The sequence below is a fragment of the Herpailurus yagouaroundi genome, unplaced genomic scaffold, assembly GCF_014898765.1.
Source record: "Herpailurus yagouaroundi ecotype Mexico unplaced genomic scaffold, PumYag 28, whole genome shotgun sequence".
Taxonomy (NCBI): Eukaryota; Metazoa; Chordata; class Mammalia; order Carnivora; family Felidae; genus Herpailurus; species Herpailurus yagouaroundi.
The window spans coordinates 4,655,244-4,682,890 of NW_024412376.1; the positions used below are offsets into that span (position 1 = coordinate 4,655,244).

Sequence of the window (27,647 nt, forward strand, 5' to 3'; positions counted from 1 at the left end):
CTTAATTCTCAAGAGAGAAGTCCAGAACTACTGAAAGGATTAGCATGAAGAGTCTGTATACTATAGAGATGTATTGACTAAGGTTCATACCAGGGATGGTGGAAATAAACAAAAGGGGTTCAAAAGATACATAAATAGAGTTAATAAATGCAATCAGCTGCTTTCAGGAAATGTTGGGTAACCAATGACCAGACTGGCTAAGCTATATCAAAGTGGAGGCAGGTGATGAATTTTCCTAAAGAATATGGTAAAATATGATGAGTGCTCTAGGTCAACTGGAGGCTAGACAAAAAGTTGAGTTCTGAAATAGGAAATGAAGTCATGACTGCAAATTTGTGTTCAGCATACAGTATTCAATTCGGTTCCAGTGCTAATCAATAAGATTGCATTCTGTTGGTGGGCACCAAAGGATAATGTTATCTTGTCATTTTTTTCTGGCAAATTTTTATACCATCAATTAAATAATATTTATGTTGTCAATCAAGTAATACAATATTTATTTGGAACATGGTATCATTAAAAGACAAAATGATAAGGAATTTTCTGTTTTTCATTTCAGGGATGTTCTCTGTGGAAAATTAGCTTGTGTTTGGCCACATAAGAATACTTATAAAAATGATGTTCAACCTGCAGTTTATTCATACATTCAAGGGCATGTATGCATATCTATAGCCACTGGGTCATCAGTGAAATCAGATGAAAGAGATTATTCCTATATTGCTGATGGCACTGTTTGTGGGGCACAAATGGTAACAAAATATGTTCATTTCTATTTAGCTGTGTTAAATTACATAATTATCAAATACTATATTCCATGATTACTATCACAGTATATTGAATGGATTTGAACCTGGTGCTGCAACTTACTTCCCATACAATATTGAAAAGATAATTAAACTAGGCCTTGGTTATCCAATAACTTTGCTTTTTGGAAGTTGCAACTTGTCGATCCTTATATGAAAAAAATATATATGTAAGCACAGCATTCCACTAAACTGACAGGTGATTTTTTTTACTATATCTCTGAATTCTAACAACTTTTAGTCATAAAATTCTGAGTTTTCAATGTTTCCTGCTAAACCATCTTTTTACATGTATGGTCAAAGTATAAGTATGAGAAGTTTGAAAGAACCAAATTAAGTCTATACCAGGGAAGCATAGTTATGGTGGTGTACAAGTTTCTGTCCATACGCATATATACATACATATGAGCATTTGTACTCATATAGTCATAAAATAAAGGGAGAACAAAAATGGCTCAGAGGCTATTAGTCAATTTGGAAATACAAGTGCACACATTCCAGAAAATATAAGGCAACTAAGATTTAAAGCAGCAATTATGCATCAGTGTGCTACATGTAAATAACAAATTTACTTGCTTAATTAAAAATAAAATGAAACCTTGAAAAGGTGAATCAATTAGCCAATTCTTTTTTTTTTATTTTATGCCTTATGTTCGTTCATTTTTATTGAGGTATATTTGAAATAAATTTTTTATCAGTTTCAGGTGTACAACATAATAATTAGACATTATACACATTGTGAAATAATCACCACAATAAGTCTAGTTGTCATCTGTCACCTACAGTGTTAATACATTTTTTACTATATTCCTCATGCTGTGTATTATATCCCTAAGACTTATTTCATACCTCTATGCTTGTACTTTTTAATCTCCTTCATCTCTTTTTCTCTACTCAATCCCTTCTCCTCTGACAATGACCAATCTGTTCTGTGACTGTAAGTCTGAGTTTTATTTTGATTGTTTCGGGTTTTTTGTTTTGTTTTTAGTTGTTGTTGTTGTTGTTGTTTTTAGATTCCATATACAGATGAAATCATATGGTATTTGTCTTTCTATCTCTGAATTATTTCACTTGCATGATACCCTTAACTTTCATCCATGTTATCACAAATATCAAGATTTGCTTCTTTTTTTGTGGTTAACTAGTATTTCATTGTATATATATATATATATATATATATATATATATATATATATATACCACATCTTCTTTATCCACTCATTTATGGTAGGACATTTGGGTTGCTTCCATATCTTGGGTATTGTTAATAATGCTGCAGTGAACAGAAGGCTGCACATATCTTTTCGAATTAAAGTTTTTTATTTTCTTCAGATAGATATCCAGTAGTGGAATTGATGGATCATATGGTTGTCCTATTTTTTAATATTTTGAGGAAACTCCATACTATTTTTCATAAGGGATACACCAATTTATATTCCCAACAGTGCACAAGATATCCCTTTTCCCCACAGCTTCACCAGCACTCATTATTTCTTGTCTTTTTGATTCTAGCCATTCTGACAATTGTAAGGTGATGCCTCATTGTAGTCTTGATTTGTATTTCTCTGATGAGTAGTGATGTTGAGCCTCTTTTCATGTCCCCTTTGGCTATTTGTATATCTTTTTTGGAAAAATGTCTTCAATCCTTTGTTCATTCTTTAATTGGATTGTTTTTCTGTTATTGAGTTGCATGAATTCTTTATATATTTTGGGTATGAGCCCTTTATTGTATATATGATTTGAAAATATGTTTTTACAATAGGTTGCATTTTAGTTTTCACTGTGCAAAATGTTTTTAGTTTTATGTAGTCCCATGTTCATTTTTACTCCTCTTTCCTTTGATGTCAGATTCCAAATAAAATCTTTAAGACTCTAGAAATTTTATGGTTTCAAATATTACATTCAAGTCTTTAATATATTTTGATTTAATCCTTATGCATGTTAAGATGGCAGTCCAGTTTTATTCTTTTTCATGTAGCTGTCCAGTTTTCCCAATATCTTCTTGAAGACACTGTACTTTACTATTTTATATTTTTGTCTCCTTTGTAAATTAATTGACAACATATACCCGGTTGTATTTCTGAGCTCCCTATGCTGTTCCATTGGTTTATATGCCTATTTTGATTCCAGTACCACACTGTTTTACTTGTGGTAGCTCTTTAGTCTAGTTTGAAAATAGAAAACATGGTATCTCCAGCCTTGTCCTTCTTTTTTAGAATTGCTTTGTCTGTTCAGTGTCATTTGTGGTTCCATACAAATTTTAGAGTTGTTTTTGTTTCCATTTTGGTGATGAATGCCTTTGGAGTTTTGATAGGGATTGAATTTAATCTACAGATTGCTTTGGGCAGTATTGATATTTTAACAATATTAATTATTCTACTGCATGAGCCCTGAATATCTTTCCATTTATTTGTGTCTTCAATTTCATTTATCAATGAAACTGTAGTTTTTAATGTATATGACTTTCACCTCCTTGGTTAAATTTATCCCTAGGTATTTTATTCTTTCTGATGCAATTGTCAATGGGATTTTTAAATTTCTCTTTCCGATAGTTGTATGTAGAAATGCAACAGGTTTTTTATGTTGGTTTTTTTATCCAGTAACCTTACTGAATTCCTTTATTAGTTCTAACAGTTTTGTAGTGGAGTCTTTAGGATTTTCTATATATAATATCATGTCATCTATAAATAGTTTTACTTCTTCCTTTCCACTTTGAATGTCTTTTGTTTTTTGTTATCTAATTGCCGTGGCTAGGACTTCCAAAACTGTGTTGACTGAAAGTGGGGAGAGTGTTCATTCTTGTCTTGTTCTTGATCTTAGAGGTAAAACTTTCAGCTTTTCATCATTGAGTGTATTAGCTGTAGGTTTGTAATATATGAAATTTATTAAGTTGAAGTATGTACCGTCTATAGATACTCTGTTGGGAGTTTTGTTTATCATAAATGAATGATGAATTTTATCAAATTCTTTTTCTGCATCTATTAAGATGATTATATTATTTTTCTTTTGTTAATTTGGTATATCATGCTAACTGATTTGCTGATGGTGAACCATCCCTACATCACTGGAATAAATCCCACTTTGATCATGTTATATAATCCTTTTAATGTTTTGTTGAATTCAGTTTGCCAACATTTTATTGAGGATTTTTGCATCTATGTTCACCAGAGCTATTGACCCACAAATTTCTTTTCTTGTGTTTTTGTCGGGTTTTAGGATCAGGATAATTTTGGCCTTATAAACTGAATTTGGAAGTGTTTCCTATACAATTTTGGAAGAGTTTGAAAAGGATAGGTATTAAATCTTCTTTGAATGTTTGATAGAATTTACCAGTGAAGATGTTTGGTCCTGAACTTTTTGCTGATGGTATTTTTTTTTTTTAACTGAACAAATTTCTTACTTGTAATTGATACTCAGATTTTCTATTTATTTATGATTCACTGTTGACACATTATAAGTTTCTAAGAATTTATACATTTTCTCTAGGCTGTCCAATATATTGGTGTAAAATTGGTTCTAATATTCTCTTATGATCCTTTGTATTTCTGTGATAGCAGTTGTAACTTCTCTTTCATATCTGATTTCATCTACACAAGAACACTCTTTTTTTCTTGGTGAGTCTAACTAAATATTAGCCAATTTTGTTTATATTTCCAAAGAACTAACTCTTAGTTTGATTAATATTTTCTATTGTCATTTTAGTCTCTAGCTCATTTATTTCAGCTCTGATCTCTATTATTTCCTTCCTTCTACTAACTTCAGCCTTCGTTTGTTCTTCTTTTTCTAGTTCCTTTATGTGTAAAGCTAAATTGTTTGAGATTTCTCTTGTTTCTTATGGTAGCCTATATTGCTATAAACTGCCCTCTTATAACTGCTTTTGCACCATCCCATACATTTTGGTAAGCAGTATTTCTGTAATTATTTGTTTATTGGGATTTTTAAAATTTTAAAGTATCATGTTGTTTAATCTCCATGTATGTGTGTTTTTTTCCAGTTTTATTCTTGTGATTGATTTCTGGTTTCATACCATTATGGCCAGAACAGATGCTTAATATGATTTCAATCTTCTTAACTTTACTGAGTCTTATTTCATGGCATAACATGTGATCTATCCTAAAGAATATTGCATATGCACTTGAGAAAAATGTTTATTCTCCTTTTGGATGGAATATTCTCTATGTATCTATTAAGTCCATCTGGTCTATATAATGTTTAATGCTAAAGTTTCCTTTTTTATTCTTTGTCTTGATGATCTATTCATTGATTTTAGTGGGATGTTAAAGTGTCATACTCTTATTGTATTTCTGTCAATTTCTCCTTTTAGTTCTATTAACACTTGCTTCATGTTTTTTTTGGTGCATATTGGGTGCATATATGTTTATATGTCTTCTTGCTTGATTGACACTTTTATCATTATATAGTGTCTCTTTTTGTCTTTTATTAGTAGTCTTTGTTTAAAAGTCTATTTGTCTGTTAAGACTATACTTATCTTGATGAGCACTGAGTAATATATGGTACTGTTGAATCACTATGTTGTACAAATGAAACTAATATAACACTGTATGTTAACAACATTGGAATTAAAATTAAAAAATAACAAAAGTCTATTTGTCTGATATGAATGTAGCTATACCAACTTTCTTCTTGTTTCCATTTGCATGAGCTGTCTTTTTCTATTCCTTCATTTTCAGTATGCATGTGTCCTTGCTTCTAAAGTAAGTGCCACGTAGGCAATATATAGATGTGTTTTGTTATTTTATCCATTCAGCCACTCTCTGTCTTGATTAAATATTTAGTCCATTTACAAATAAAGTAAATATTGATGCATATGTGCTTATTTCCATGTTGTTCATTGTTTTCTGGCTGTTATTGTAGCTTGTGTCTTTTTTTCCTGTTTTCTTGCCTCTGTGTTTTGATGAATTTCTTAAGTGTTATGTTTACATTTCTTTCTCATTTTCTTTGTGTATTTACTATAAATTTTTGTCTTGTGGTAACCATGAGTTTTACATCTATCCTCCTATGTATAGCAGCTTAAATCTGAATACATTCCAAAACTCTAAATTTTGCTCCCCATATATTATGTTTTTTTCTTTCAAATTTTTAATTAAATTCTAGTGAGTTGACATACAGTGAGTGCAATAATGGTTTCGGGAGTAGAATTCAGTGATTTATCAATTACATACAACACTCAGTGTTCATCATAACAAGTGCCCTCCTTAATACCCATTACCCATCCAGCCCATCCCCGACCCACCTCCCTCCATCAACCCTCAGTTTATTCTATAACTTTAAGAGTCTCTCATAGTTTGTTTCCCTCTTTCTACCCCCCCATATGTTCATGTGTTTTGTTACTTTATTTCCACATATGAGTGAAATTATTGGTATTTGTCTTTCTCTGACCTATTTCATTTAGCATAATATACTCTAGCTCCATCCATGTCATTACAAATGGCAAGATTTCATTCTTTTTGATGGCTGGGTAATATTCCATTATATATATACCACTTCTTTATCCATTCATCAGTTGATGGACATTTGGGCTTTCTCCATAGCTTGGCTATTTTTGATAATGGTGCTATATGCGTTGAGGTGAATGTACCCTTTTCAATGTGTAATTTTTACCTTTTGGGCAAATACCTACAGTGCAATTGCTGGATGGTAGGATAGTTCTATTTTTAACTTTTTGAGGAATCCCCATGCTGTTCTTCAGGATGACTACACCAGGTTGCATTCCCAAGAGTACAAGAGGGTTCCCCTTTTTCTGTATCCTCACCAACACCTGTGGTTTCTTGTGTTGCCAATTTTAGCCATTCTGACAGTGTGAGGTGTGAGGTGATATCTCGTTGTGGTTTTCATTACTATTTCCCTAATGATGTGTGATGTTGAGCATCTTTTCTTGTGTCTGTTAGCCATTTGGATATCTTCTTTGGAGAAGTGTCTATTCATATCTTCATTTCTTAGCTGGGGTATTTGTTTTTTGGGTGTTGAGTTTGATAAGTTCTTTATAGGTTTTGGATACTAACCTTTGATCAGACATGTTCTTTGAAAATATCTTCTCCCTTCTGTAAGCTGCATTTTAGCTTCGTTGATTGTTTCCTTTGCTATGGAGAAGCTTTTTATCTTGATGAAGTCAGTAGTTCACTTTCGCTTTCATTTCCCTTGCCTCCTATGGTGTGTCTAGTAAGAAATTGCTCTGGCTGAGGTCAAAGAGGTTGCTACCTGTGTTCTCTAAGGTTTTGATGGTTTCTTGTCTCACATTTAGGTCTTTTATCCATTTTGGATTTATTTTTGTGTATGTTGTAAGAAAATGGTCCAGTTTCATTCTTCTGCATGTTACCATTCAGTTTTCCCAACACCATTTGTTGAAGAGACTTTTTTTTCCATTGGATATTATTTCCTGCTTTGTCAAATATCAGTTGACTGTATAGCTGTGGGTCAATTTATGGGTTTTCTATGCCATTACATTGATCTATATGTCTGCTTTTGTGCCAGTATAATACTGTCTTGATGACTACAGCTTTGTAATATAGGTTGAAATCTGGAATTGTGATGCCTCCAGTTTTGTTTTTCTTTGGCTACTCAGAGTCTTTTGTGGTTCCATACAAATTTTAGAATTGTTTCTTCTAGTTATGCAAAAATGCTGGTGATATTTTGATAGGGATTGCATTAAATGTGTAGATTGCTTTGAGTAGAAGAAACATTTAACAATGTTCTTCCAATCCATGGGCATGGAATGCTTTTCCATTTCTTTGTATTCTCCTCAATTTATTTTATAAATGTTCTATAGTTTTTAGAGTGCAAACCTTTCACCTCTTTGGTTACATTTTTTTCCCTAGGTATCTAATTGTTTTGGTGTAATTGTAAGTGTGATCAATTCCTTGGTTTCTTTTTCTGCTGCTTCATTATTGGTGTATAGAAATGCAATCAAATTCTGTACATTCATTTTATATCCTGGAATTCATATATTAGTTTAAGCAATTTTTTTGGGGGGGGTTTCTACATAGGGTGTTATATCATCTGTGAATACTGAAATTTTGACTTCTTCCTTGATAATTTGGATGCCTTTTATTTCTTTATTTCTTCTTGTTGTCTGATTGCTGAGGCTAAGACTTCCAGTACTATTTTAAAGAGCAATGATGAAACTGGGCATCCTTGTCTATGACTGACCTTAAGGCAAAGGCTCTAAGTTTTTCTCCACTAAGAATGATATTAGCTGCGGGTCTTTCATATTTGGCCTTTTTGATGTTGAGGTATGTTCCATCTATTCCTACTTGTTGAGCATTTTTGTCAAGCACAAATGCTGTATTTTGTATATATTTTATGTTTTTGATGTCACATTTTACATCTTCTTATTATATGTATCCCTTAACTAAGTATTGCAGCTTTAGTTAATTTTACTACTTTTATCTATTCAAATTCATAGTAGCTTTATTGACTACCCTTATTATATTTATTTTTTTTGCAGTGAGCTTTTTACTTCTGTATGTTTTCCTATTTCAGTTTAAATAATTCTCCTTAGCATTTCCTGCAAGGATGGTTTAGTAATGACAAACTCCTTTAGCTTTTGCTTGTCTTTAAAACTCTTTATCATTTCTCCAATTCTGAATGATAATCTTGATGGTTACAATATTTTTGGATGGAAGTTTTTTCCTTTCAGCACTTTGAATGTCATGCCACTTCCTTATGGCCTGAAAAATACATCTGCTGAGAAATCTGCTGACAGCTAATGAATGATGTTTTCTATGTACATAACAATTTGTTTTTCTCTTGCTTCTTTTAAGATTCTCCTCTTTACCGGGGTGCCTGGGTGACTCAGTCAGTTGAGTGTCCGACTTCGGTTCAGGTCATGATCTTGCAGTCAATGAGTTTGAGCCCCGTGTCAGGCTCTGTGCCACATGGGCTCAGTCTTCTTTGGATTCTGTGACACCCGCTCTCTCTGTCCCTCCCCCGCTCATACTCCGTTTTCTCTGTCTCTCAAAAATGAATAAAACTTTTAAAAAATTTTTAAAAAAGATTCTCCTCTTTACCTTTTGGCATTTTATTTTAGTTTTTTTGTTTGTTTGTTTTTAAGTTTTTATTTAAATTCCGGTTAACATACAGTGTAATATTAGTTTCAGGTGTTTGGTTTAGTGATTCAACACTTACATACAACACCCAGCGCTCATCACAAGTGCCCTCCTTAATCCTCATCACCTAACCCATCTTCCCACCTACCTCTCCTCTAATAACCATCAGTCTGTTCTCTGTAGTTAAACGTCTTTTTCTTGTTTTGCCTCTCTCTCTCTTTTTCCCCCTATGATCATCTGTTTTGTTTCTTAAATTCCACATATGAATGAAATCATATAGTATTTATCTTTCTCTGACTTATTTTAGCATAATACTCTCTAGCTATATCCACATTGTAGCAAATGACAAAATTTTATTCTTCTTGATGTCTGCATAATATTCAGTTGTATATACTTACCACATCTTTATTCATCTGTTGATGGACACATGGGCTGTTTCCATAGTTTGGCTATTGTAAATAATGCTGCTATAAACACTGGGGTGCATGTATCCCTTTGAATTAGTATTTTTATATTCTTTGGGTAAATACCTGGTAGTGCAATTGCTGTGTCATTTTAATTATGTGCCTTGGTGTGGAGTGCTTTGGGTTCATCTTATTTGGAACTCTATGAGCTTTCTGCACCTAGATTTCTGCTTTCTTTCCCTAGTTAGGAAAAATTTCCATTGGTTTCTGTCTCTTTGTCTCTCTGTTCTCTTTCTGGCCACCAATAATGCAACTATTATTCTGCTTTATGTTGTTCCAAAGGTCTCTTTAGTTTGTTTGTTTGTTTGTTTTTTCATTTTTTAAAGTTCTTTTTTTTTCTTTTTGCTGTTCTGTCTGGATGAGTCCATTGCTTTGTCTCCCAGGTTGCTAATCCATTCTTCTGCTTCACCAAGTCTGCTATTAAAATCTCTTGTGAAATTTTTAGTTATTGTATGCTTCACTTTATGACTTTTTGTTGTTGTTGGTGGTACTTCTTATATTTTCTTTTTATTGACATTCTCACTATGCTCATCCATTCTTCTCCCAAGTTTAGTGATTTGAATCCATTGAAACTATTAATTTGAATCCCTTATCTGGTAGGTTACTTATCTTTATATCTTTAAGGAGTCTTTTATTTTTTTCCTGTTCTTTCTTTTAGGTCATAGTTCTATATTTCCTAATTTTGCTTAACTCTCTGTATTTGTTTCTGTGTGTTAAATATAAAATAGTTACTTCTATCAGTCTTGAAGGAGTGGCTTTGTGTAGGTGATAAACTTTGTTGTTCAACCTTACCCTAGCTCTTGATTATCTTTCAAACCTTTGTGATTATCTAACCACCTGATTTATTCTTGATTTGTTCTTATTTTTGAGGGTGTGCCAAGACCTCCCAGTATATGAGGAATCTCATTGAGTACGTAGTTTCAGGCTGATTGGAAACCAGACCCCTAGGTAAATGTGTAAAATATGAACATATATTCAGTCCTCTGGGATTGCAATTATAACCCCTGCTGGTGTCCAGTCCAGGAGATCTGGAAGTGTCCTTTGGGGGACAGCTGCAAAAGTTGAGGTAGCAGATAAGTACATATGCTCTTTTCTGGGAGGTATCTTTGACCTATAGTGAGGTCCAGGGTGTGCACAAGGATGGTGTATCCCTGCTTACATTTCCTGTGAGTGGTTCAGCCCTTTACATGTGGAGGAAATTTGAAGACTGTCCCTCAGCCTAAAGCTCCATACTTGTAAATAAGTCATTTCCACAGGAAGACTGGTATTGCATTTCAGTCTGTTTGTGTAGTAACCTGGGTGCAGTGACTACAAGCTCCATACTTGTAAATAAGTCATTTCCACAGGAAGACTGGTATTGCATTTCAGTCTGTTTGTGTAGTAACCTGGGTGCAGTGAAGTGTAGTGAGAATGTGTCTTAACTGCACATTTCTATGGCTCAGGATGCAGCTGAGGGTCCTTCTCTGTGTGTGTATGATGGCTTTCGTCTGGAAGTGGGAGAATTCCACAGCTCCTTGCTTACCAGCCCCAGCCATAAAGCAGAGGAGTGTCACATTTGTCCATGCTCGCTGGCTTTATCTAGTGAACATGAGAAGGCCACAACTGCTCTTGTTCACCTGCCCCAGCCAATTAGAGGGGAATTACTGCAACTACACAACCAGACTTCAGTAAGCAGTAGGATAGAACTTGAATGCTGGCCTTTTCTGTCTTAGTAAGGTGGAGGGAAGGGGTGTATCTGAATTTCCCCCCTGGGATAACAGGGTAGGTACAGAGTACAAAAATGGTACCTACCAGTGCCTCTGACTCAGGGAAAGTTTCAGTTGTCCCTTGCTCCTTCACCAGAGACTTTTAAATTAACATATGAATCTCTTTCGCATATGCTCACAATGCTTTTCAAACTACTAGGAGATTGCTTGTTTGTTTGCTTGCTTGTTTTTGTTGGATTTTGGTTGAGTGAGACCATATGTAAATTCTTTAAAAAGTAAATCTTGGGTTTGTATAGAACTTTGTGTCCCTTGGACATCAGCCTCTTTGGTTTTCTAAGCCATACATTTTGGGGGCTCATGTTTCCAGTGCAGATCCCAAAGGTTTGGATGATTAATGTAGAGGCACCAACTCCTTGCTCCTCCAGGAGAAACACCAGACTGATGAAATCCTATTATGTGATGCCATGACAGGGCAGTTTTTGGTGAGATCACATCTCTGCCTTCCTACCCATTTTGATATGGTCTTTGTATCATTTGTTATGGAGAGGCAGTTCATCTAGTTTTCAAATCTTTTTCAGAGGTATGATCCATATGTCACTGTAGAGTTGGTATCTCCATGAAAGGATGTGGTTTCAGGATGTTCATATACCACCATCTTACAGAAGTCCTAGCCAATTCTTATTCCCTTGGGGAAAGTGCTTCTTGTGATAGACAGCTTCTAAAATGTTTCCAATGATCCCACTTTCTGGTATTCATTCCTTTTTGTAATCTTCCTTTGTATTTGGGCTGGATATAGTGGCTTGCTTCTATGGCAAAAGTTATAGGATGTCACTCAGAAGATTAGGTTAAAAAAGAATGACTTCTGTTTTGCATGCACTCTCTCTCTCGCCTTCTCAGATTGCTTGCTTTGCTAAAACAAGCTACTATGATGAAGAAGCACACATGGAAAAGCAATGATGAGCCAGTGAAGCAGTAAGACCCTCAATTTAACAGCCCGCAGGAAATTGAATTCTTCCAAAAACCACATGAGCAAGCTATGAAGAGAATCCTTCCAAGTTAGACTTTCAGATGAGACAACAGCCCCAGATAATACCTTGATTATGGCTTTGTAAGAGACTGAAAAGGGAACCTAGCTAAGATATACCCGGATTCCTGACCTACATACAGAAACTCTGATATGATATATGTGTGTTGTTTAATGCTATTAATTCTGTGGATAATATGTTACACAGTAATATATAAGTAATAGAGATTTTGGCACCTAGAAATATGGTGCAGTTGTCTCAAATAACTAAGAATGTAGTTGTGGGTGTATAAACAGGTAGTATGTGGGGGCCAGAAGAATTTTGAAAGCCATGATAGATGAAGCTCAAATTGCCTGAAATAGACATCTAGAACTCTCAACTTTGAGAAAATTGATGTTGAGGGCTCAACAGGTAATGGGAATACATTACTCAAAACTGGAAAAGGAAGGACCCATTTTGTTAAGGGGCAGAAAACCTAGCACATTTTCTTTTACAGTATGTGAAAAGCAGAACATGTACCTAATGAACTTGGTGATCTAGACTGGCTTCTTCTTGATCCTTGTAATAAAATACGAGAGGAAAGTAGTAAATTTAGATAATTGTTAAACAAAATGCAACCATGACTCAATTATTCTGAAAGTTCCCAACCTCTTCACACAGTAAAAAAATGCAAAATTAAATGATTTCCAAGAACTATCAGGAAAATGGAGCCAAAACTGAGACTGTACAAACATAAGACTTCAAAAACATCAAAGGATGTTTAGAAATTAAAGGTGTTCCCCTCAGATTCTGTAAAAAAAAAAAATTGGCCTCCAAAAGCTTTAGAGTTTTGTCTTTCAGCCATATCAACAGAAGCCCAAGGTAAAGAAAAGCTTATTTTGAAGAGAGTTGTGAGTGTGGCTTTTGTGTAATGGAATGAACTCCAATGAGATTCACAAGTGGTCTGCACAGTTTTTGTGAAATATCACCAGACACACTGCCAGCAAGAATGATAGGGACAAAGAATAGTAAATAGTAAAGAGGATGTTGGACTTCTCAAATTCTACTGGTTGGAAACAGGTTGAGACAGTTGCTCAGCTGTAAACATGTGCTACTTTTTATGAAAAAGAAAGGAATACTAGGACAACAAAACAAGATCTCAGAGGGTAGAATCAAGAGCCAAATATGATGATGCACACACCTTGAAACCTATTCGAGAAACTGCTATGGACTAGTGATTCCTTTTTATGTGCCATCTCCTTGCCCTTTTTGAATAGAAATATCTATACAAATTATCCTATGCCTGCTGTACTCTTGTATATTGGTGGTGTTGGGGACAGATAGTTCTAGTTTCACAGACTACAGATGGAAGAGCTGTACTCAGTGAAATATAGGCAGGAATCTAATCCACAGCTGGAGCTAATTCAGGTGAAGAAATAAACTTTGATAGTGTTATAATGGATGAGAATTTGGAAACTTTGGGGATAAATGTAGTTTGCATGTGTAAAGTAGGTGGATGGTGTAATCTGCTTTTAAATTGTATCACAATGAACTCACTTTCTCTTACTAGTGATGAATGATTTTTTAAATTAATTGTTTAATTTGATTCACAGGTATTTTGTTGAGAATTTTTGGATCTGTTTTCATCAAGGATATTATCCTGTAGTTCTCATTTTTAGTAATGCCCTTATCTGGTTTTGATGTAAGGGTAATGTTGGCCTGTAAAGCCATCTGATCTGGACTTTTGTTTGTTGGGATTTTTCTTATGACTGACTTAACTTCTTTGCTGGTTATTGATCCATTCAAATTTTCTTTTTCTTCTGTTTCACTTTTCACAGTGGATTTGTATCTAGGAACATATCCATTTCTTCTAGGCTGACCACTTTGTTGGTAGTACTAGTAGTTGCAAGTAGTGTCTTGCAATTGTATTTCTTTGGTGCTGGTTGTTATTTGTCCTCTCTCATTTGTGATTTTATTTACTTGAGTTCTTTCTCTTTTTTTCTTGATAATTCTTGCTAGATGCTCATCAATTTTATTGATTTTCAAAGAACTAGTTCCTGGTTTTATTTTTTTGTTGCTGCTGCTGTTGTTGTTGTTGTTGTTGTTGTTGTTGTTGTTTGTCTGCTTGTTTCCGTATCATTCATTTCTGTTCTAATCTTTGTTATTTCCTTCCTTCTGCTGGCTTGAGTCCTCTTTTGTTGTTCTTTATCTAGCGCCTTCAGGTATAAGCTTAGGTTGTTTGAGATATTTCTTGCTTCTTGTGGTAGGCCTGTATTGCTATAAACTTCACTCTTAGAAATGCTTTTTCTGGGGGTGCCTGGGTGGCTCAGTGGCTCATTGCCTGACTTCGGCTCAGGTCATGATTTCATGGTTCGTGAGTTTGAGCCCTGTGTCAGGCTCTGTGCTGACAGCTCAGAACCTGGAACCTGCTTCAGATTCTATGTCTCCCTCTCTCTCTCTCTAACCCTTCCCCACTCATGCTGTATCTGTCTCTCTCTCAAGAATAAAAACTAAAACTTAAAAAAAAAAGAAATGCTTTTTCTACATCCTAGGTTTTGGGATGTGGTGTTTTCATTCTCATTTGCTTCCATGTACATTTTTATTTCTTCTTTGATTTCCTGGTTGATTAATTCATTGTTTAGTAGCATGTTATTTCACTTCCATATATTTGTATTCTTTCCAAATTTTTTCTTGTGATTGACTTCTACTTTCATAGCTTTGTGGTCAGAGAAGATGCAGGGTATGACTTTGACCTTCTTGAATTTGTTGAAGTTTGTTTTGTGGGCTAATGCAAACTTCTATTTGTATGTGATCTATTCTGGAGAATGTTCCATTTGTGCTTGAAAAGAATGTGTATTCTGCTGTTTCAAGATAGAATGTTCTGAATATATATGTTGAATTGATGTAGTCCAGTGCATCATTCAAAGCCATTGTTTCCTTGTTTTTCTATTTGCATGCTATGTCCATCAGCGTAAGTGGGGTGCAAAAGTCTCCTACTATTATTGTATTATTATAGATTAGTTCCCTTATGTTTGTTATTAAGTTTTATGTATTTGGGTGCTTTTATGTTGGGTGCATATTTTCCATTGTTATATCTTCTTGTTGGATTGTATGTTTTATTATTATATAGTGTCCTTCCTTGTCTCTTGTTACAGTCTTTGATTTAATGTCTATGTTTTCCAATATAAATATTGCTACTTTGGCTTTTTTTTTCTGACATTTGTTTGCATGATAGATGTTTTTTCATCTTCTCACTTTCTATCTGTATATGTCTTTAGATCTCAAATATATCTCTTGGGGTGCCTGGGAGGCTCAGTCAGGTAAGCATCTAACTTCTGCTTAGGTCATGATCTCGTGGTTCACAAGTTAGAGCCCGGTGTTGGGCTCTGTGTGGACAGCTCCAAGCCTGGAGCCTGTTTTGGATTCTGTGTCTCCCTCTCTCTCTGCCCCTCCCCTACTCATTCTCCCTCTCTCCCTCTCTCTCAAAAATAAATAAAAACATTTTAAAAATAAAACAAAATATATGTCTTGTAAGAAGCATATAAATGTGTGTTCTTTTTTTAATCCATTCTGTCACTGTATGTCTTTTGATTAGAGGGTTTAGTCCATTAACATTCATATTAATTATTGGTAAATATGTTTATTGCTATTTTATTACTTGTTTTGTGGTTGTTTCTGAAGATTTTCTCTGATGTTTTTTGTCTTTCATGTTTTGCTGACTTTCTTTAGTGATATATTTGGATTTATTTCTCTTTATTCTTTAAATATTTGTTAGTGGCTTTTGATATATGGTTACCATTAGGTTTGTATATAACTTCTTCTGCACATAGCAGTCTATATTAAGTTGATTGTTAAGTTTGAACCCATTCTTTTCTCCTGACTCCTTCTTGTTTTAGGTATATGTTATTATATTTTATATTCTTTTTTTATGCATGAGTTCCTTCACTTATTTTTAATAAAAATTTTCATTTTTACTGCTTTTGTGTTTCCTACCTCTATACTGTCACTTTTGGTCTCTCCTTTCCATTTAAAGAATCCCCTTTTCTTGCAGGGCTGGTTTAGTGGTCATGAACTACTTTAGTTTCTGTTTGTCTGGGAAACTCTTTATCTCTCCTTCTATTCTGAATGACAGCCTTGTTGTATAAAGTGTTCTTGGCTGCAGATTTTTCCCATTCAGCACTTTGAATATAAAATGCCACAACCTTCCGACTTGCAAAATTTCTGTTGAAAACTCTGCTAGTTTTATGGGTTTTCCCTTATAAGTGACTAATTTCTTTAGTCTTGCTGCTTTTAAATTTTTTTCTTTGTCATCATATTTTGCAAATTTAGTTACAATATGTCTTCGTGTGGGTCTGCTTTTGTTAATTCTGATGGGTGTTCTCTGTGCTTCCTGGATCTGGATATCTGTTTCCTTCCTCAGATTAGGGGAAGTTTTCAGCTATTATTTCTTCAAATAAATTTCTTCAAATAAATGTTTATTTGTGTCTTTTGCCCATTTTTAATTTGGTGTTGGTTTTCGTTGTTGTTCTTGAGTTTAAGGAATCCTTAATATATACTTGTATACCAATCCTTAATATAAACTCTGGATATTAATCTCTTACCAGGTAATGATTTTTTAATATTTCCTTCCATTCCGTGGGTGCCTTTTAAGTCTCTTGATAATGTCTTTTGCAGACAAAAGTCCTTTTAATTTTTATTAAGTCCAGTATATCTGTTTTCTTGTTTGTTCCCTGTCGTTTGGGTATCACATCCAAAAACATGTTTCCAAATTAATGTTATGAAGATTTTCCCTGTGTCTTCTCAGAGTATTATCATTTAGTTCTTTAGGTCTTCAATACATCTTGAGTTAGTTGTTGCAGATGGTATAAGGGTCTAATTTCATTCTTTTGCATGTGGATATCCAATATCCCAGAATCATTTGTTGAAAACATTGTCCTTTGTCATTGAACGGACTCGGCAGACTTCTTGAAAATTATTTGACCATATATGAGAGGATTTATTTCTTAACTGTCTAATATATTCCATTCATCAGTAATGCCTGAATTTACTCCATGACCACATTGTTTTAGTTGCTGTAGCTTTGTAGAAAGTTTTGATCTCAAGAAGCATGAGTTATCCCACTTTGTCCTTCTGTAAGTCTGTTTTGGCAATTTGAAGTCCCTTGAAATTGTTTTAGGATGGATTTTTTATTTATGAAAAAGTGTCATTAGAATTTTAACAGAGACTACATTGAATTTGTAAATTGTTTTGGATAGCATTAACATCTTAACAGTATTATGTCTTTCAGTCCATGAACGGGTATGAATGGGTATCTTTCCATTTCTTTAGGCCTTCTTTGATTTTTTTCAGCATTTCTTGGTAGTTTTCAGCATACATATCATTTATCATCTTGTTTAGTTTAGTTGGTTAATAATAGTTTATACTGTTATAATTGGAATTGTTTTCTTAATTAAAAAAATGTTCATTGTTACTGTACAGAAATACATTTGATTTTTGTATGTTAATATTTTATTCCACAAATTTACTTTTTTTGATTAGTTCTGACAAGCTTTTTACTTATGGAGTCTTTAGAGTTTTCTATATGTACAATTATGTCATCTGCAAACAGATTATTTTACTTCTTTTTACTTCTTTCTCAGTAATTTGTATGCCTTTTATTTATTTTTATCACCTAATTGCACTGGCTAGAATTTCAAATATATTGAAAAGAGGAGGCAAATGTAGGCTTGCATATGCAACTTTATGTATTGGGTATATGTTAATTTTCAGGAAATAATTGCAAAAACAAATTTTTATTCTTATTAGATATATTCATATTTTTGTGTATTACTTATAATTTATAGTGCTTTTTAAAATAAAATAAAAGAACATAAGCCAGGAGGCCAGTTAACAAAATATAAAATGGTAAAGGAAGCAAAAGTTACATATACTGGTGACTAATTACCACTGGATTACCCATTTTTATGGAACAAGGGTTTTACAATGGTTACAAATGAAGTTAAAATATTTCTTTTGACAAACTATTCTTATCAATATTATAACAAAGATTCATGATAATTTATAATCCAAAATATTCACTTACATTTGAAACCAAAACAAAATTAATGAATTACGTTCCAAGTTTTGAGGGCACAAATCATTAACACTAATCAATTATTTATAACAGAATATTAATATAATATAGAAAATCTCCCTTATGGAGATTCTCATTTTAATTCCTAAAGGCCAAATTATATTACATTATTACAAAAAAACTATGTCAAGGCAAACACCCAAGTTATTTTTCTTTAATTGATTATTTAGATTTTGTATTGGAATGCTAGACTTTTTGTACCCAAATGAGAGTAATATGGAATAAAAAGTCTCAAATTAGACATATAAGAAATAATTCTTTTCTCATGTTATATCAAATGTATGAATGATTATGAAATATTATCTGTGTTTTACTTTAGTATTGTATAAATAAAACCTGCAAAAAAGTTCACTTGATGGAATATAACTGTAATGCTGCTACAAAATGCAGAGGAAATGGAGTAAGTAACTTTTTTTATAGTTCTAAGTTAAATGTTATTTTTGTGGGTAATTAAAAGTAAAAAAATTATCTTATTTGGGAGAATGGAGACTCTAGGTTACTTTTAATCTGACCTGGTCCAGAAATAGTTAATCAATATAAAGAATATCAGTGAAGCTAATTCAAAGACTGTTAAATATATTGTACTACATGTGTTGAATTTATTGTAAGCACCCACAACTTATGAATTAAAAACGTGTTTAAATGAAAAACATTTATTCTTTTCTTATGACAACAAGTTCATGCTTTACTTATAAATATGTACTTATAAACATAAATAATTTACTTATAAATAAAAATTTACTTATATAAATTCATATTTATATAAAATTCATATAAAATAAATATAAGTATGAATATATTGTGTTCTCCCTCATCTCTTAATAATTAAAATTTATGGCTATATAATATTTTATACAGAGTACACTTAAAACCATGTTGATACATTAGTGAATTTTCTGATTGTTCCTATGAAGAGATTTCTAATAGGAAATGTATCCTTATGCAAAAATTTTTATTTCTTCCCAACTGCTTACCTATCTTAATCTAATAATACAAATTTGCTGTCACATTTATGTTTAATTTTTACTTCTTTAATTTATAGTTCTGGTTATTTTTAAATTATTTTTCCTAAAAGAAAATCAGTGTAAGAGAGTTCAACATTATAAAAGTTATTTCAAATTTACCAAACTTATAGGATTCAATTTTATAATTTTTAAATTGTTTGGATTTAGAATATATATAAAATGCTTTTTGCATTATCTTTAATTTTCTATAGGTTGTTAACAAGGAGAATAACTATATTTAATGTTTTGTTTTTTATTTTCTATATAGTTATTGTTCTGATCTTTTGTTTTTCTTTGTTTAACTTTCCATTATAAGTCTTTAGTCTTAATGATTTTTATTAAATCTCAAAACAAAGTTAGAGATTATAGATTATTGATACTGTTTTCTTGGACACAAATTTATTTTCTTCATCTACTGCCATTTTTATTTTATTTACACTTTTGTATTTTTAATAAAATTTTTCACTATGAAAAATGACATTAAAATAAGTAAGATTAGACTTCTGTATTTATTTTAAGAATTTTCACTATTTGTTAGTTTCACAATTAAAATTAACATGTCAAGGAAAATCTAAATCTAGGAGAAGCTCTGTTTACTTCCCAATGACATGTCAACAGATAGGCAACTTTATTATTTACAATTTATAGAGTTGATTTACAACTCTATAATTTCCAACTTTAGTTCAAATTTTAAGAACATGTAGTGGCTTAGACATATTATTGTGAAATATTGGCAGTTATTGTAGTGTTGTTCTTTCTTTCTTTCTTTATTTATTTTTAGGCTTAAGTTTATTTGTATAAAAATTAGAAAAATAGCTGTTAAAAGTCTGGAAAGGTCCAGTGAAATAAATTTCTTGTCAGTATTTTAGCTGAGTGGCTATTTACACAAAAGAGGTTTTCAGTTTGAATTATTTCTAAATTATTTTTCTCTACTTTCATCGTTATTTATAAATTATCCACATGATTAGGGGTTTTTTGTTTTTTTCATTTTTGTTTTATTATTTTTTTCCAATATAAAATTTATTGTCAAATTGGTTTCCATACAACACCCAGTGCTCATCCCAAAAGTGCCCTCCTCAATACTCATCACCCACCCTCCCCTCACTCCCACCCCCCATCAACCCTCAGTTTGTTCTCAGTTTTTAATAGTCTCTTATGCTTTGGCTCTCTCCCACTCTAACCCCTTTTTTTTTCCTTACCCTCCCCCATGGGTTTCTGTTAAGTTTCTCAGGATCCACATAAGAGTGAAACCGTAAGGTATCTGTCTTCCTCTGTATGGCTTATTTCACTTAGCATAACACTCTCCAGTTCCAACCACATTGCTACAAAGAGCCATATTTCATTCTTTCTCATTGCCACATAGTACTCCATTGTGTATATAAACCACAATTTCTTTATCCATTCATCAGTTGATGGACATTTAGGCTCTTTCCATAATTTGGCTATTGTTGAGAGTGCGGCTATAAACATTGGGATCCAAGTGCCCCTATACATCAGCACTCCTGTATCCTTTGGGTAAATTCCTAGCAGTGCTACTGCTGGGTCATAGGGTAGGTCTATTTTTAATTTTTTGAGGAACCACCACACTGTTTTCCAGAGTGGCTGCACCAATTTGCATTCCCACCAACAGTGAGAGAGGGTTCCCATTTCTCCACATCCTCTCCAGCATCTATACTCTCCTGACTTGTTCATTTTGGCCACTCTGACTGGCGTGAGGTGGTATCTGAGTGTGGTTTTGATTTATATTTCCCTGATGAGGAGCTACGTTGAGCTGTTCATGTGCCTGTTGGCCATCCGGATGTCTTCTTTGGAGAAGTGTCTATTCATGTTTTCTGCCCATTTCTTCACTGGGTTATTTGTTTTTCAGGTGTGGAGTTTGGTGAGCTCTTTATAGATTTTGGATACTAGCCCTTTGTCTGATATGTCATTTGCAAATATCTTTTCCCATTCCATTGGTTGCCTTTTAGTTTTGTTGGTTGTTTCCTTTGCTGTGCAGAAGCTTTTTATCTTCATAAGGTCCCAATAGTTCATTTTTGCTTTTAATTCCCTTGCCTTTGGGGATGTGTCAAGTAAGAAATTGCTACGGCTGAGGTCAGAGAGGTCTTGTCCTGCTTTCTCCTCTAAGGTTTTGATGGTATCCGGTCTCACATTCCGGTCCTTTATCCATTTTGAGTTTATTTTTGTGAATGGTGTGAGAAAGTGGTCTAGTTTCAACCTTCTGCATGTTGCTGTCCAGTTCTCCCAGCACCATTTGTTAAAGAGGCTGTCTTTTTTCCATTGGATGTTCTTTCCTGCTTTGTCAAAGATAAGTTGGCCATATGTTTGTGGGTCTAGTTCTGGGGTTTCTATTCTATTGCATTGGCCTATGTGTCTGTTTTTGTGCCAATACCATGCTGTCTTAATGATTACACCTTTGTAGTAGAGGCTAAAGTCGGGGTTGTGATGCCTCCTGCTTTGGTCTTCTTCAAAATTACTGTGGCTATTCGGGGCCTTGTGTGGTTCCATATGAATTTTAGAATTGCTTGTTCTAGTTTCGAGAAGAATGCTCGTGCAATTTTGATTGGGATTGCATTGAATGTGTAGATAGCTTTGGGTAGTATTGACATTTTGACAATATTTATTCTTCCAATCCATGAGCATGGAATGTTTTTACATTTCTTTATATCTTCTTCAATTTCCTTCATAAGCTTCCTATAGTTTTCAGCAAACAGATCTTGTACATCTTTGGTTACATTTATCCCTAGGTATTTTATGCTTCTAGGTGCAATTGTGAATGGGATCAGTTTCTTTATTTGTCTTTCTGTTGCTTCATTATTAGTGTATAAGAATGCAACTGATTTCTGTACATTGATTTTGTATCCTGCAACTTTGCTAAATTCATGTATCAGTTCTAGCAGACTTTTGGTGGAGTCTGTCGGATTTTCCATGTATAATATCATGTCATCTGCAAAAAGTGAAAGCTTGACTTCATCTTTGCCAATTTTGATGCCTTTGATTACCTTTTGTTGTCTGATTGCTGATGCTAGAACTTCCAACACTATGTTAAACAACAACGGTGAAAGTGGACATCCCTGTCGTGTTCTTGATCTCAGGGAAAAAGCTCTCAGTTTTTCCCCATTGAGGATGATGTTAGCTGTGGGCTTTTCATAAATGGCTTTTATGATCTTTAAGTATCATCCTTCTATCCCGACTTTCTCATGGATTTTTATTAAGAATGGATGCTGAATTTTGTCAAATGACTTTTCTGCATCGATTGACAGGATCATATGGTTCTTATCTTTTCTTTTATAATGTGATGTATCACATCGATTGATTTGCGAATGTCGAACCAGCCCTGCATCCCAGGAATGAATCCCACTTGATCATGGTGAATGATTCTTTTTATATGCTGTTGAATTCGATTTGCTAATATCTTATTGAGAATTTTTGCATCTATATTCATCAGGGATATTGGCCTGTAGTTGTCTTTTTTTACTGGGTCTCTGTCTGGTTTAGGAATCAAAGTAATACTGGCTTCATAGAATGAGTCTGGAAGTTTCCTTCCCTTTCTAGTTTTTGGAATAGCTTAAGAAGGATAGGTATTGTCTCTGCTTTAAACGTCTGGTAGAACTCCCCTGGGAAGCCATTTGGTCCTGGACCCTCATTTGTTGGGAGATTTTGATGACTGATTCAATTTCTTCGCTGGTTATGGGTCTGTTCAAGCTTTCTATTTCCTCCTGATTGAGTTTTAGAAGCGTGTGGGTGTTTAGGAGTTTGTCCATTCTTCCAGGTTGTCCAGTTTGTTGACATATAATTTTTCATAGTATTCCCTGATAATTGTTTGTATCTCTGAGGGATTGGTTGTAATAATTCCATTTTCATTCGTGATTTTATCTATTTGGGTCATCTCCCTTTTCTTTTTGAGAAGCCTGGCTAGAGGTTTATCAATTTTGTTTATTTTTTCAAAAAACCAACTCTTGGTTTCGTTGATCTGCTCTACAGTTTTTTTAGATTCTATTGTTTATTTCTGCTCTGATCTTTATTATTTTTCTTCATCTGCTGGGTTTAGGCTGTCTTTGCTGTTCTGCTTCTATTTCCTTTAGGTGTGCTGTTAGATTTTGTATTTGGGATTTTTCTTGTTTCTTGAGATAGGCCTGGATTGCAATGTATTTGCCTCTCAGGACTGCCTTCGCTGCGTCCCAAAGCGTTTGGATTGTTGTATTTTCACTTTCGTTTGTTTCCATATAGTTTTTAATTTCTTCTCTAAGTGCCTGGTTGACCCACTCATTCTTTAGTAGGGTGTTCTTTAACCTCATGTTTTGGAGGTTGCTGACATCTTTCCCTGTGGTTGACTTCAAGCTTCATAGCATCGTGGTCTGAAAGTATGCATGGTATGGTCTCAATTCTTGTATACTTAAGAAGGTCTGTTTTGTGACCCAGTATGTGATCTATCTTGGAGAATGTTCCATGTGCACTTGAGAAGAAAGTATATTCTGTTGCTTTGGGATGCAGAGTTCTAAATATATCTGTCAAGTCCATCTGATCCAATGTCTCATTCAGGGCCCTTGTTTCTTTATTGACCATGTGTCTAGATAATCTATCCATTTCTGTAAGTGGAGTGTTAAAGTCCCCTGCAATTACCACATTCTTATCAATAAGGTTGCTTATGTTTGTGATTGTTTTATATATTTGCAGGCTCCTGTATTTGGTGCATACACATTTATAATTGTTAGCTCTTCCTGGTGGATAGACCCTGTAATTATTATATAATGCCCTTCTTCATCTCTTGTTACAGCCTTTAATTTAAAGTCGAGTTTGTGTGATATAAGTATGGCAACTCCAGCTTTCTTTTGACTTCCAGTAGCCTGATAGATAGTTCTCCATCCCCTCACTTTCAATCTGAAGGTTTTCAGGTCTAAAATGAGTCTCTTGTAGACAGAAAATAGATGGGTCTTGTTTTTTTATTCATTCTGATACCCTATTTCTTTTGGTTGGCACATTTAGCCCATTTACATTCAGTGTTATTATAGAAAGATATGGGTTTAGAGTCATTGTGATGTCTGTAGGTTTCATCCTTGTAGCGATATCTCTGGTACTTTGTCTCACAGGATCCCCCTTAGGATCTCTTGGAGGGCTGGTTTAGTGGTGACGAATTCCTCCAGTTTTTGTTTGTTTGGGAAGACCTTTATCTCTCCTTCTATTCTAAATGACAGACTTGCTGGATACAGGATTCTTGGCTGCATATTTTTTCTGTTCATCACATGGAAGATTTCCTGCCATTCGTTTCTGGCCTGCCAAGTTTCAGTAGAGAGATCAGTCACGAGTCTTATAGGTCTTCCTTTATATGTTAGAGCATGTTTTTCCCTAGCTGCTTTCTGAATTTTCTCTTTATCCCTGTATTTTGCCAGTTTCACTATGATATGTCATGCAGAAGATCGTTTCAAATTATGTCTGACGGGAGTTCTCTGTGCCTCTTGGATTTCAATGCCTTTTTCCTTCCCCAGATCAGGGAAGTTCTCAGCTATTATTTCTTCAAGTACACCTTCAGCACCTTTCCCTCTCTCTTCCTCCTCTGTAACACCAATTATGTGTAGATTATTTCTCTTTAGTGCATCACTTAGTTCTCTAATTTTCCCCTGATACTCCTTTTTTTTTATCTCTCTTTTTCTCAGCTTCTTCTTTTTCCATAATTTTATATTCTAGTTCCCCTATTCTCTCCTCTGCCTCTTCACTCTGAACCGTGGTCATTTCCATTTTATTTTGCAGCTCGTTTATAGCATTTTTTAGCTCCTCCTCACTGTTCCTTAGTCCCTTGATCTTTGTAGCAGTAGATTCTCTGCTGTCCTCTATACTGTTTTCAAGCCCAGCGATTAATTTTATGACTATTATTCTAAATTCACTTTCTGTTATATTGTTTAAATCGTTTTTGATCCGTTCATTAGCTGTCATTATTTCCTGGAGATTCTTTTGAGGAGAATTCTTCCGTTTCGTCATTTTGGATAGTCTCTGGAGTGGTGTGGAACTGCAGGGCACTTCCCCTGTGCTGTATTGAATTACATGCGTTTGTGGGTGGGGCCGCAGTCAGACCTGATGTCTGCCCCCAGCCCACCACTGGGGCCAGAGTCAGACTGGTGTGTGTTTTCTCTTTCCCTCTCCTAGGGGCAGGAATCACTGTGGGGTGGCGTGGCCTGTCTGGGCTACTTGCACACTGCCAGGCTTGTGGTGCTGGGGATCTGGCTGGCATATTAGCGGGGTGGATTGGCAAGGTGCATGGAGGCAGGAGGGGCAGGCTCTGCTCTGTATCCTTTGGTGATCTGCTTCTGGAGGGGCCCTGTGGCAGCGGGAGGGAGTCAGACCCACCACTGGAGGGATGGATCTGCAGAAGCACAGCGTTGGGTGTTTGCGTGGTGCAAGCTAGTTCCCTGACAGGAACCGGTCCCTTGGGAGGGGCGAGGGAGAAGGTGCTGGCGAGTGCCTTTGTTCCCCGCCAAGCTGAGCTCTGTCCTCCGGGGTTCAATAACTCTCCCTCCCATTGTCCTTCAGCCCTCCGGTTCTCTGAGCAGAGCTGTTAACTTATAACCTTCCAGATGTTAAATCCCGCTTGCTGTCCCAACACACTCCGCCCAGCCCCTTCTCTTTTGCAAGCCAGACTCGGGGTCTCTGCTTGGCTGGCGGGCTGCCCCTCCCCCCCCGGCTCCCTCCCGCCAGTCCGTGTAGCGAGCACCGCCTCTCCTCCTTTCCTACCCTCTCCGTGGGCCTCTCGTCTGTGCTTGGCTCCAGAGAATCTGTTCTGCTTGTCTTCTGCTGGTTTTCTGGTTTATTTAGGCAGGTGTAGGCGGAATCTAAGTGATCAGCAGGACACGATGAGCCCAGCGTCCTCCTATGCGGCCATCTTCCCAACCCTCCCTCCTGTTCTTTTTTCATCTATAATATACTTTTTAAAAAAATTAATAAGAATATTTTTAAGAGCAGGTTTAGGTTCACAGAAAACCTGAGGGAAAAATATAGAACTTTCCCATATGTCTCTTTCCCTGACATAAGTATAGCCTCCTGCATCAAAAGTGTACATTTGTTACAATTGCCGAACTTACACTGGTACATCATAATTACCCAAACTACTGAGAGTTTACATTAGGGTTCATTGTTTGTGTTGTATATTTTATGGTTTTGGACAAATGTAAAATGACATGAATCCATTATTATAATACACATTATAATAATAATTTTCACTGGCTTAAAAAATCCTCTGTGTGCCTCTTCTCTCCCCCAGCCCCAACCTATGGCAGGCACTGATTTTGTTACTGTCTCCATAGATTCACCTCTTCCAGAATGTTATATAGTTAGTATATAGCCTTTTCTAGAATCTTATATAGTTACATAGTATATATAGTTATATAGTTATAAAGCCTTTTCAAAGTGACTTCTTTCACTTAGTAACATACACTTAAGATTTCTTCATGTCTGGATATGAGTTTATTTATTCATCTCTGAAAGACATATTGTTTGCTTCCAAAATTTTGCAATTATGAATATAATTACTTAAATACCCATGTACAGGTTTTTGTGTAAAGATAATTTTTCAACTCTTTTGAGTATATACTTCTGTTTCAATTAATCTCCCTAGCAATTTATAATTTTATTACTCTGAAAAGTAATAATCTACATATGAATATCAACAAGTTAAGAAAAGAACAGCAGATTATATTGAAAATATTAGTTATTGATTGACTGTAAGTGGTGGGCATTCCTGAATCTGGTCTCTGTTGTTAAAGACAAAGTTTTCAGTATTCAATTCCATGTCTTTCTTTCATATGACATGCTTTTGAAGTATCTAAAAAGTTATCTCCAAATCCAGGGTCATGGAGATTTTCTCCAATTCTATCCTCTAGAAGTTTAACCGTTTTGTATTTTACATGTAGATCTATGATCCATTTGAGCTAATTTTTATAAAAGGTTAACTAAGTACTTAGTAACTTAGTTAAGTAAATTAATAATAAGTACTAACTTTTTGCATGTGAATATCCAGCACCATTTGCTGAAAGATGATTTTTTCTCCATTGAACTACCTGCCTTTGTTCCATTATCAAAGATCAGTTGATTATATTTATGTGGGTTTAATTCTATCTTCTCTATTTAATTCCATTAATTTGTTTTGATTATTGTAGCCTTAAAAAATGTACACATGTCAAGTAGTTAAATGGTTCTTCTTTATTCTTCAGCATTATGTTGGCTATTCTGGATCTTTTGCTTCTCCATATAAACATTAGTTTGCCAAATAAGTTATCAATAACCAGAAAATAACCAACTAGAATTTTTCTTGGGAATGTATCGAATGTATAGATCAAGTGTGGAAGATCTAACATCTCGAAAACATTGAATGTTCATATCCATGTACATATGCCTCCATTTTTATACATCTTTGAGTTTGTTACATTAGACTTTTGCAGTTTTCATAATACAGGTCTTGAAAATTTGAAACCAATTATTT

The 27,647-nt window shown here is 34.5% G+C and overlaps 1 protein-coding gene across 1 annotated transcript in view; it reads left to right on the forward strand.

The window, feature by feature from the left end:
• Window positions 1–27,647, forward strand: part of LOC121039922 (disintegrin and metalloproteinase domain-containing protein 18-like) — a 162,896-nt gene that overhangs the window by 99,893 nt on the left and 35,356 nt on the right. Inside the window, exons 14-15 of the mRNA XM_040490381.1 lie at window positions 560–749; window positions 18,496–18,576. Coding sequence (XP_040346315.1) covers window positions 560–749; window positions 18,496–18,576 — 271 coding nt within the window. The remainder of the gene's footprint in view (window positions 1–559; window positions 750–18,495; window positions 18,577–27,647) is intronic.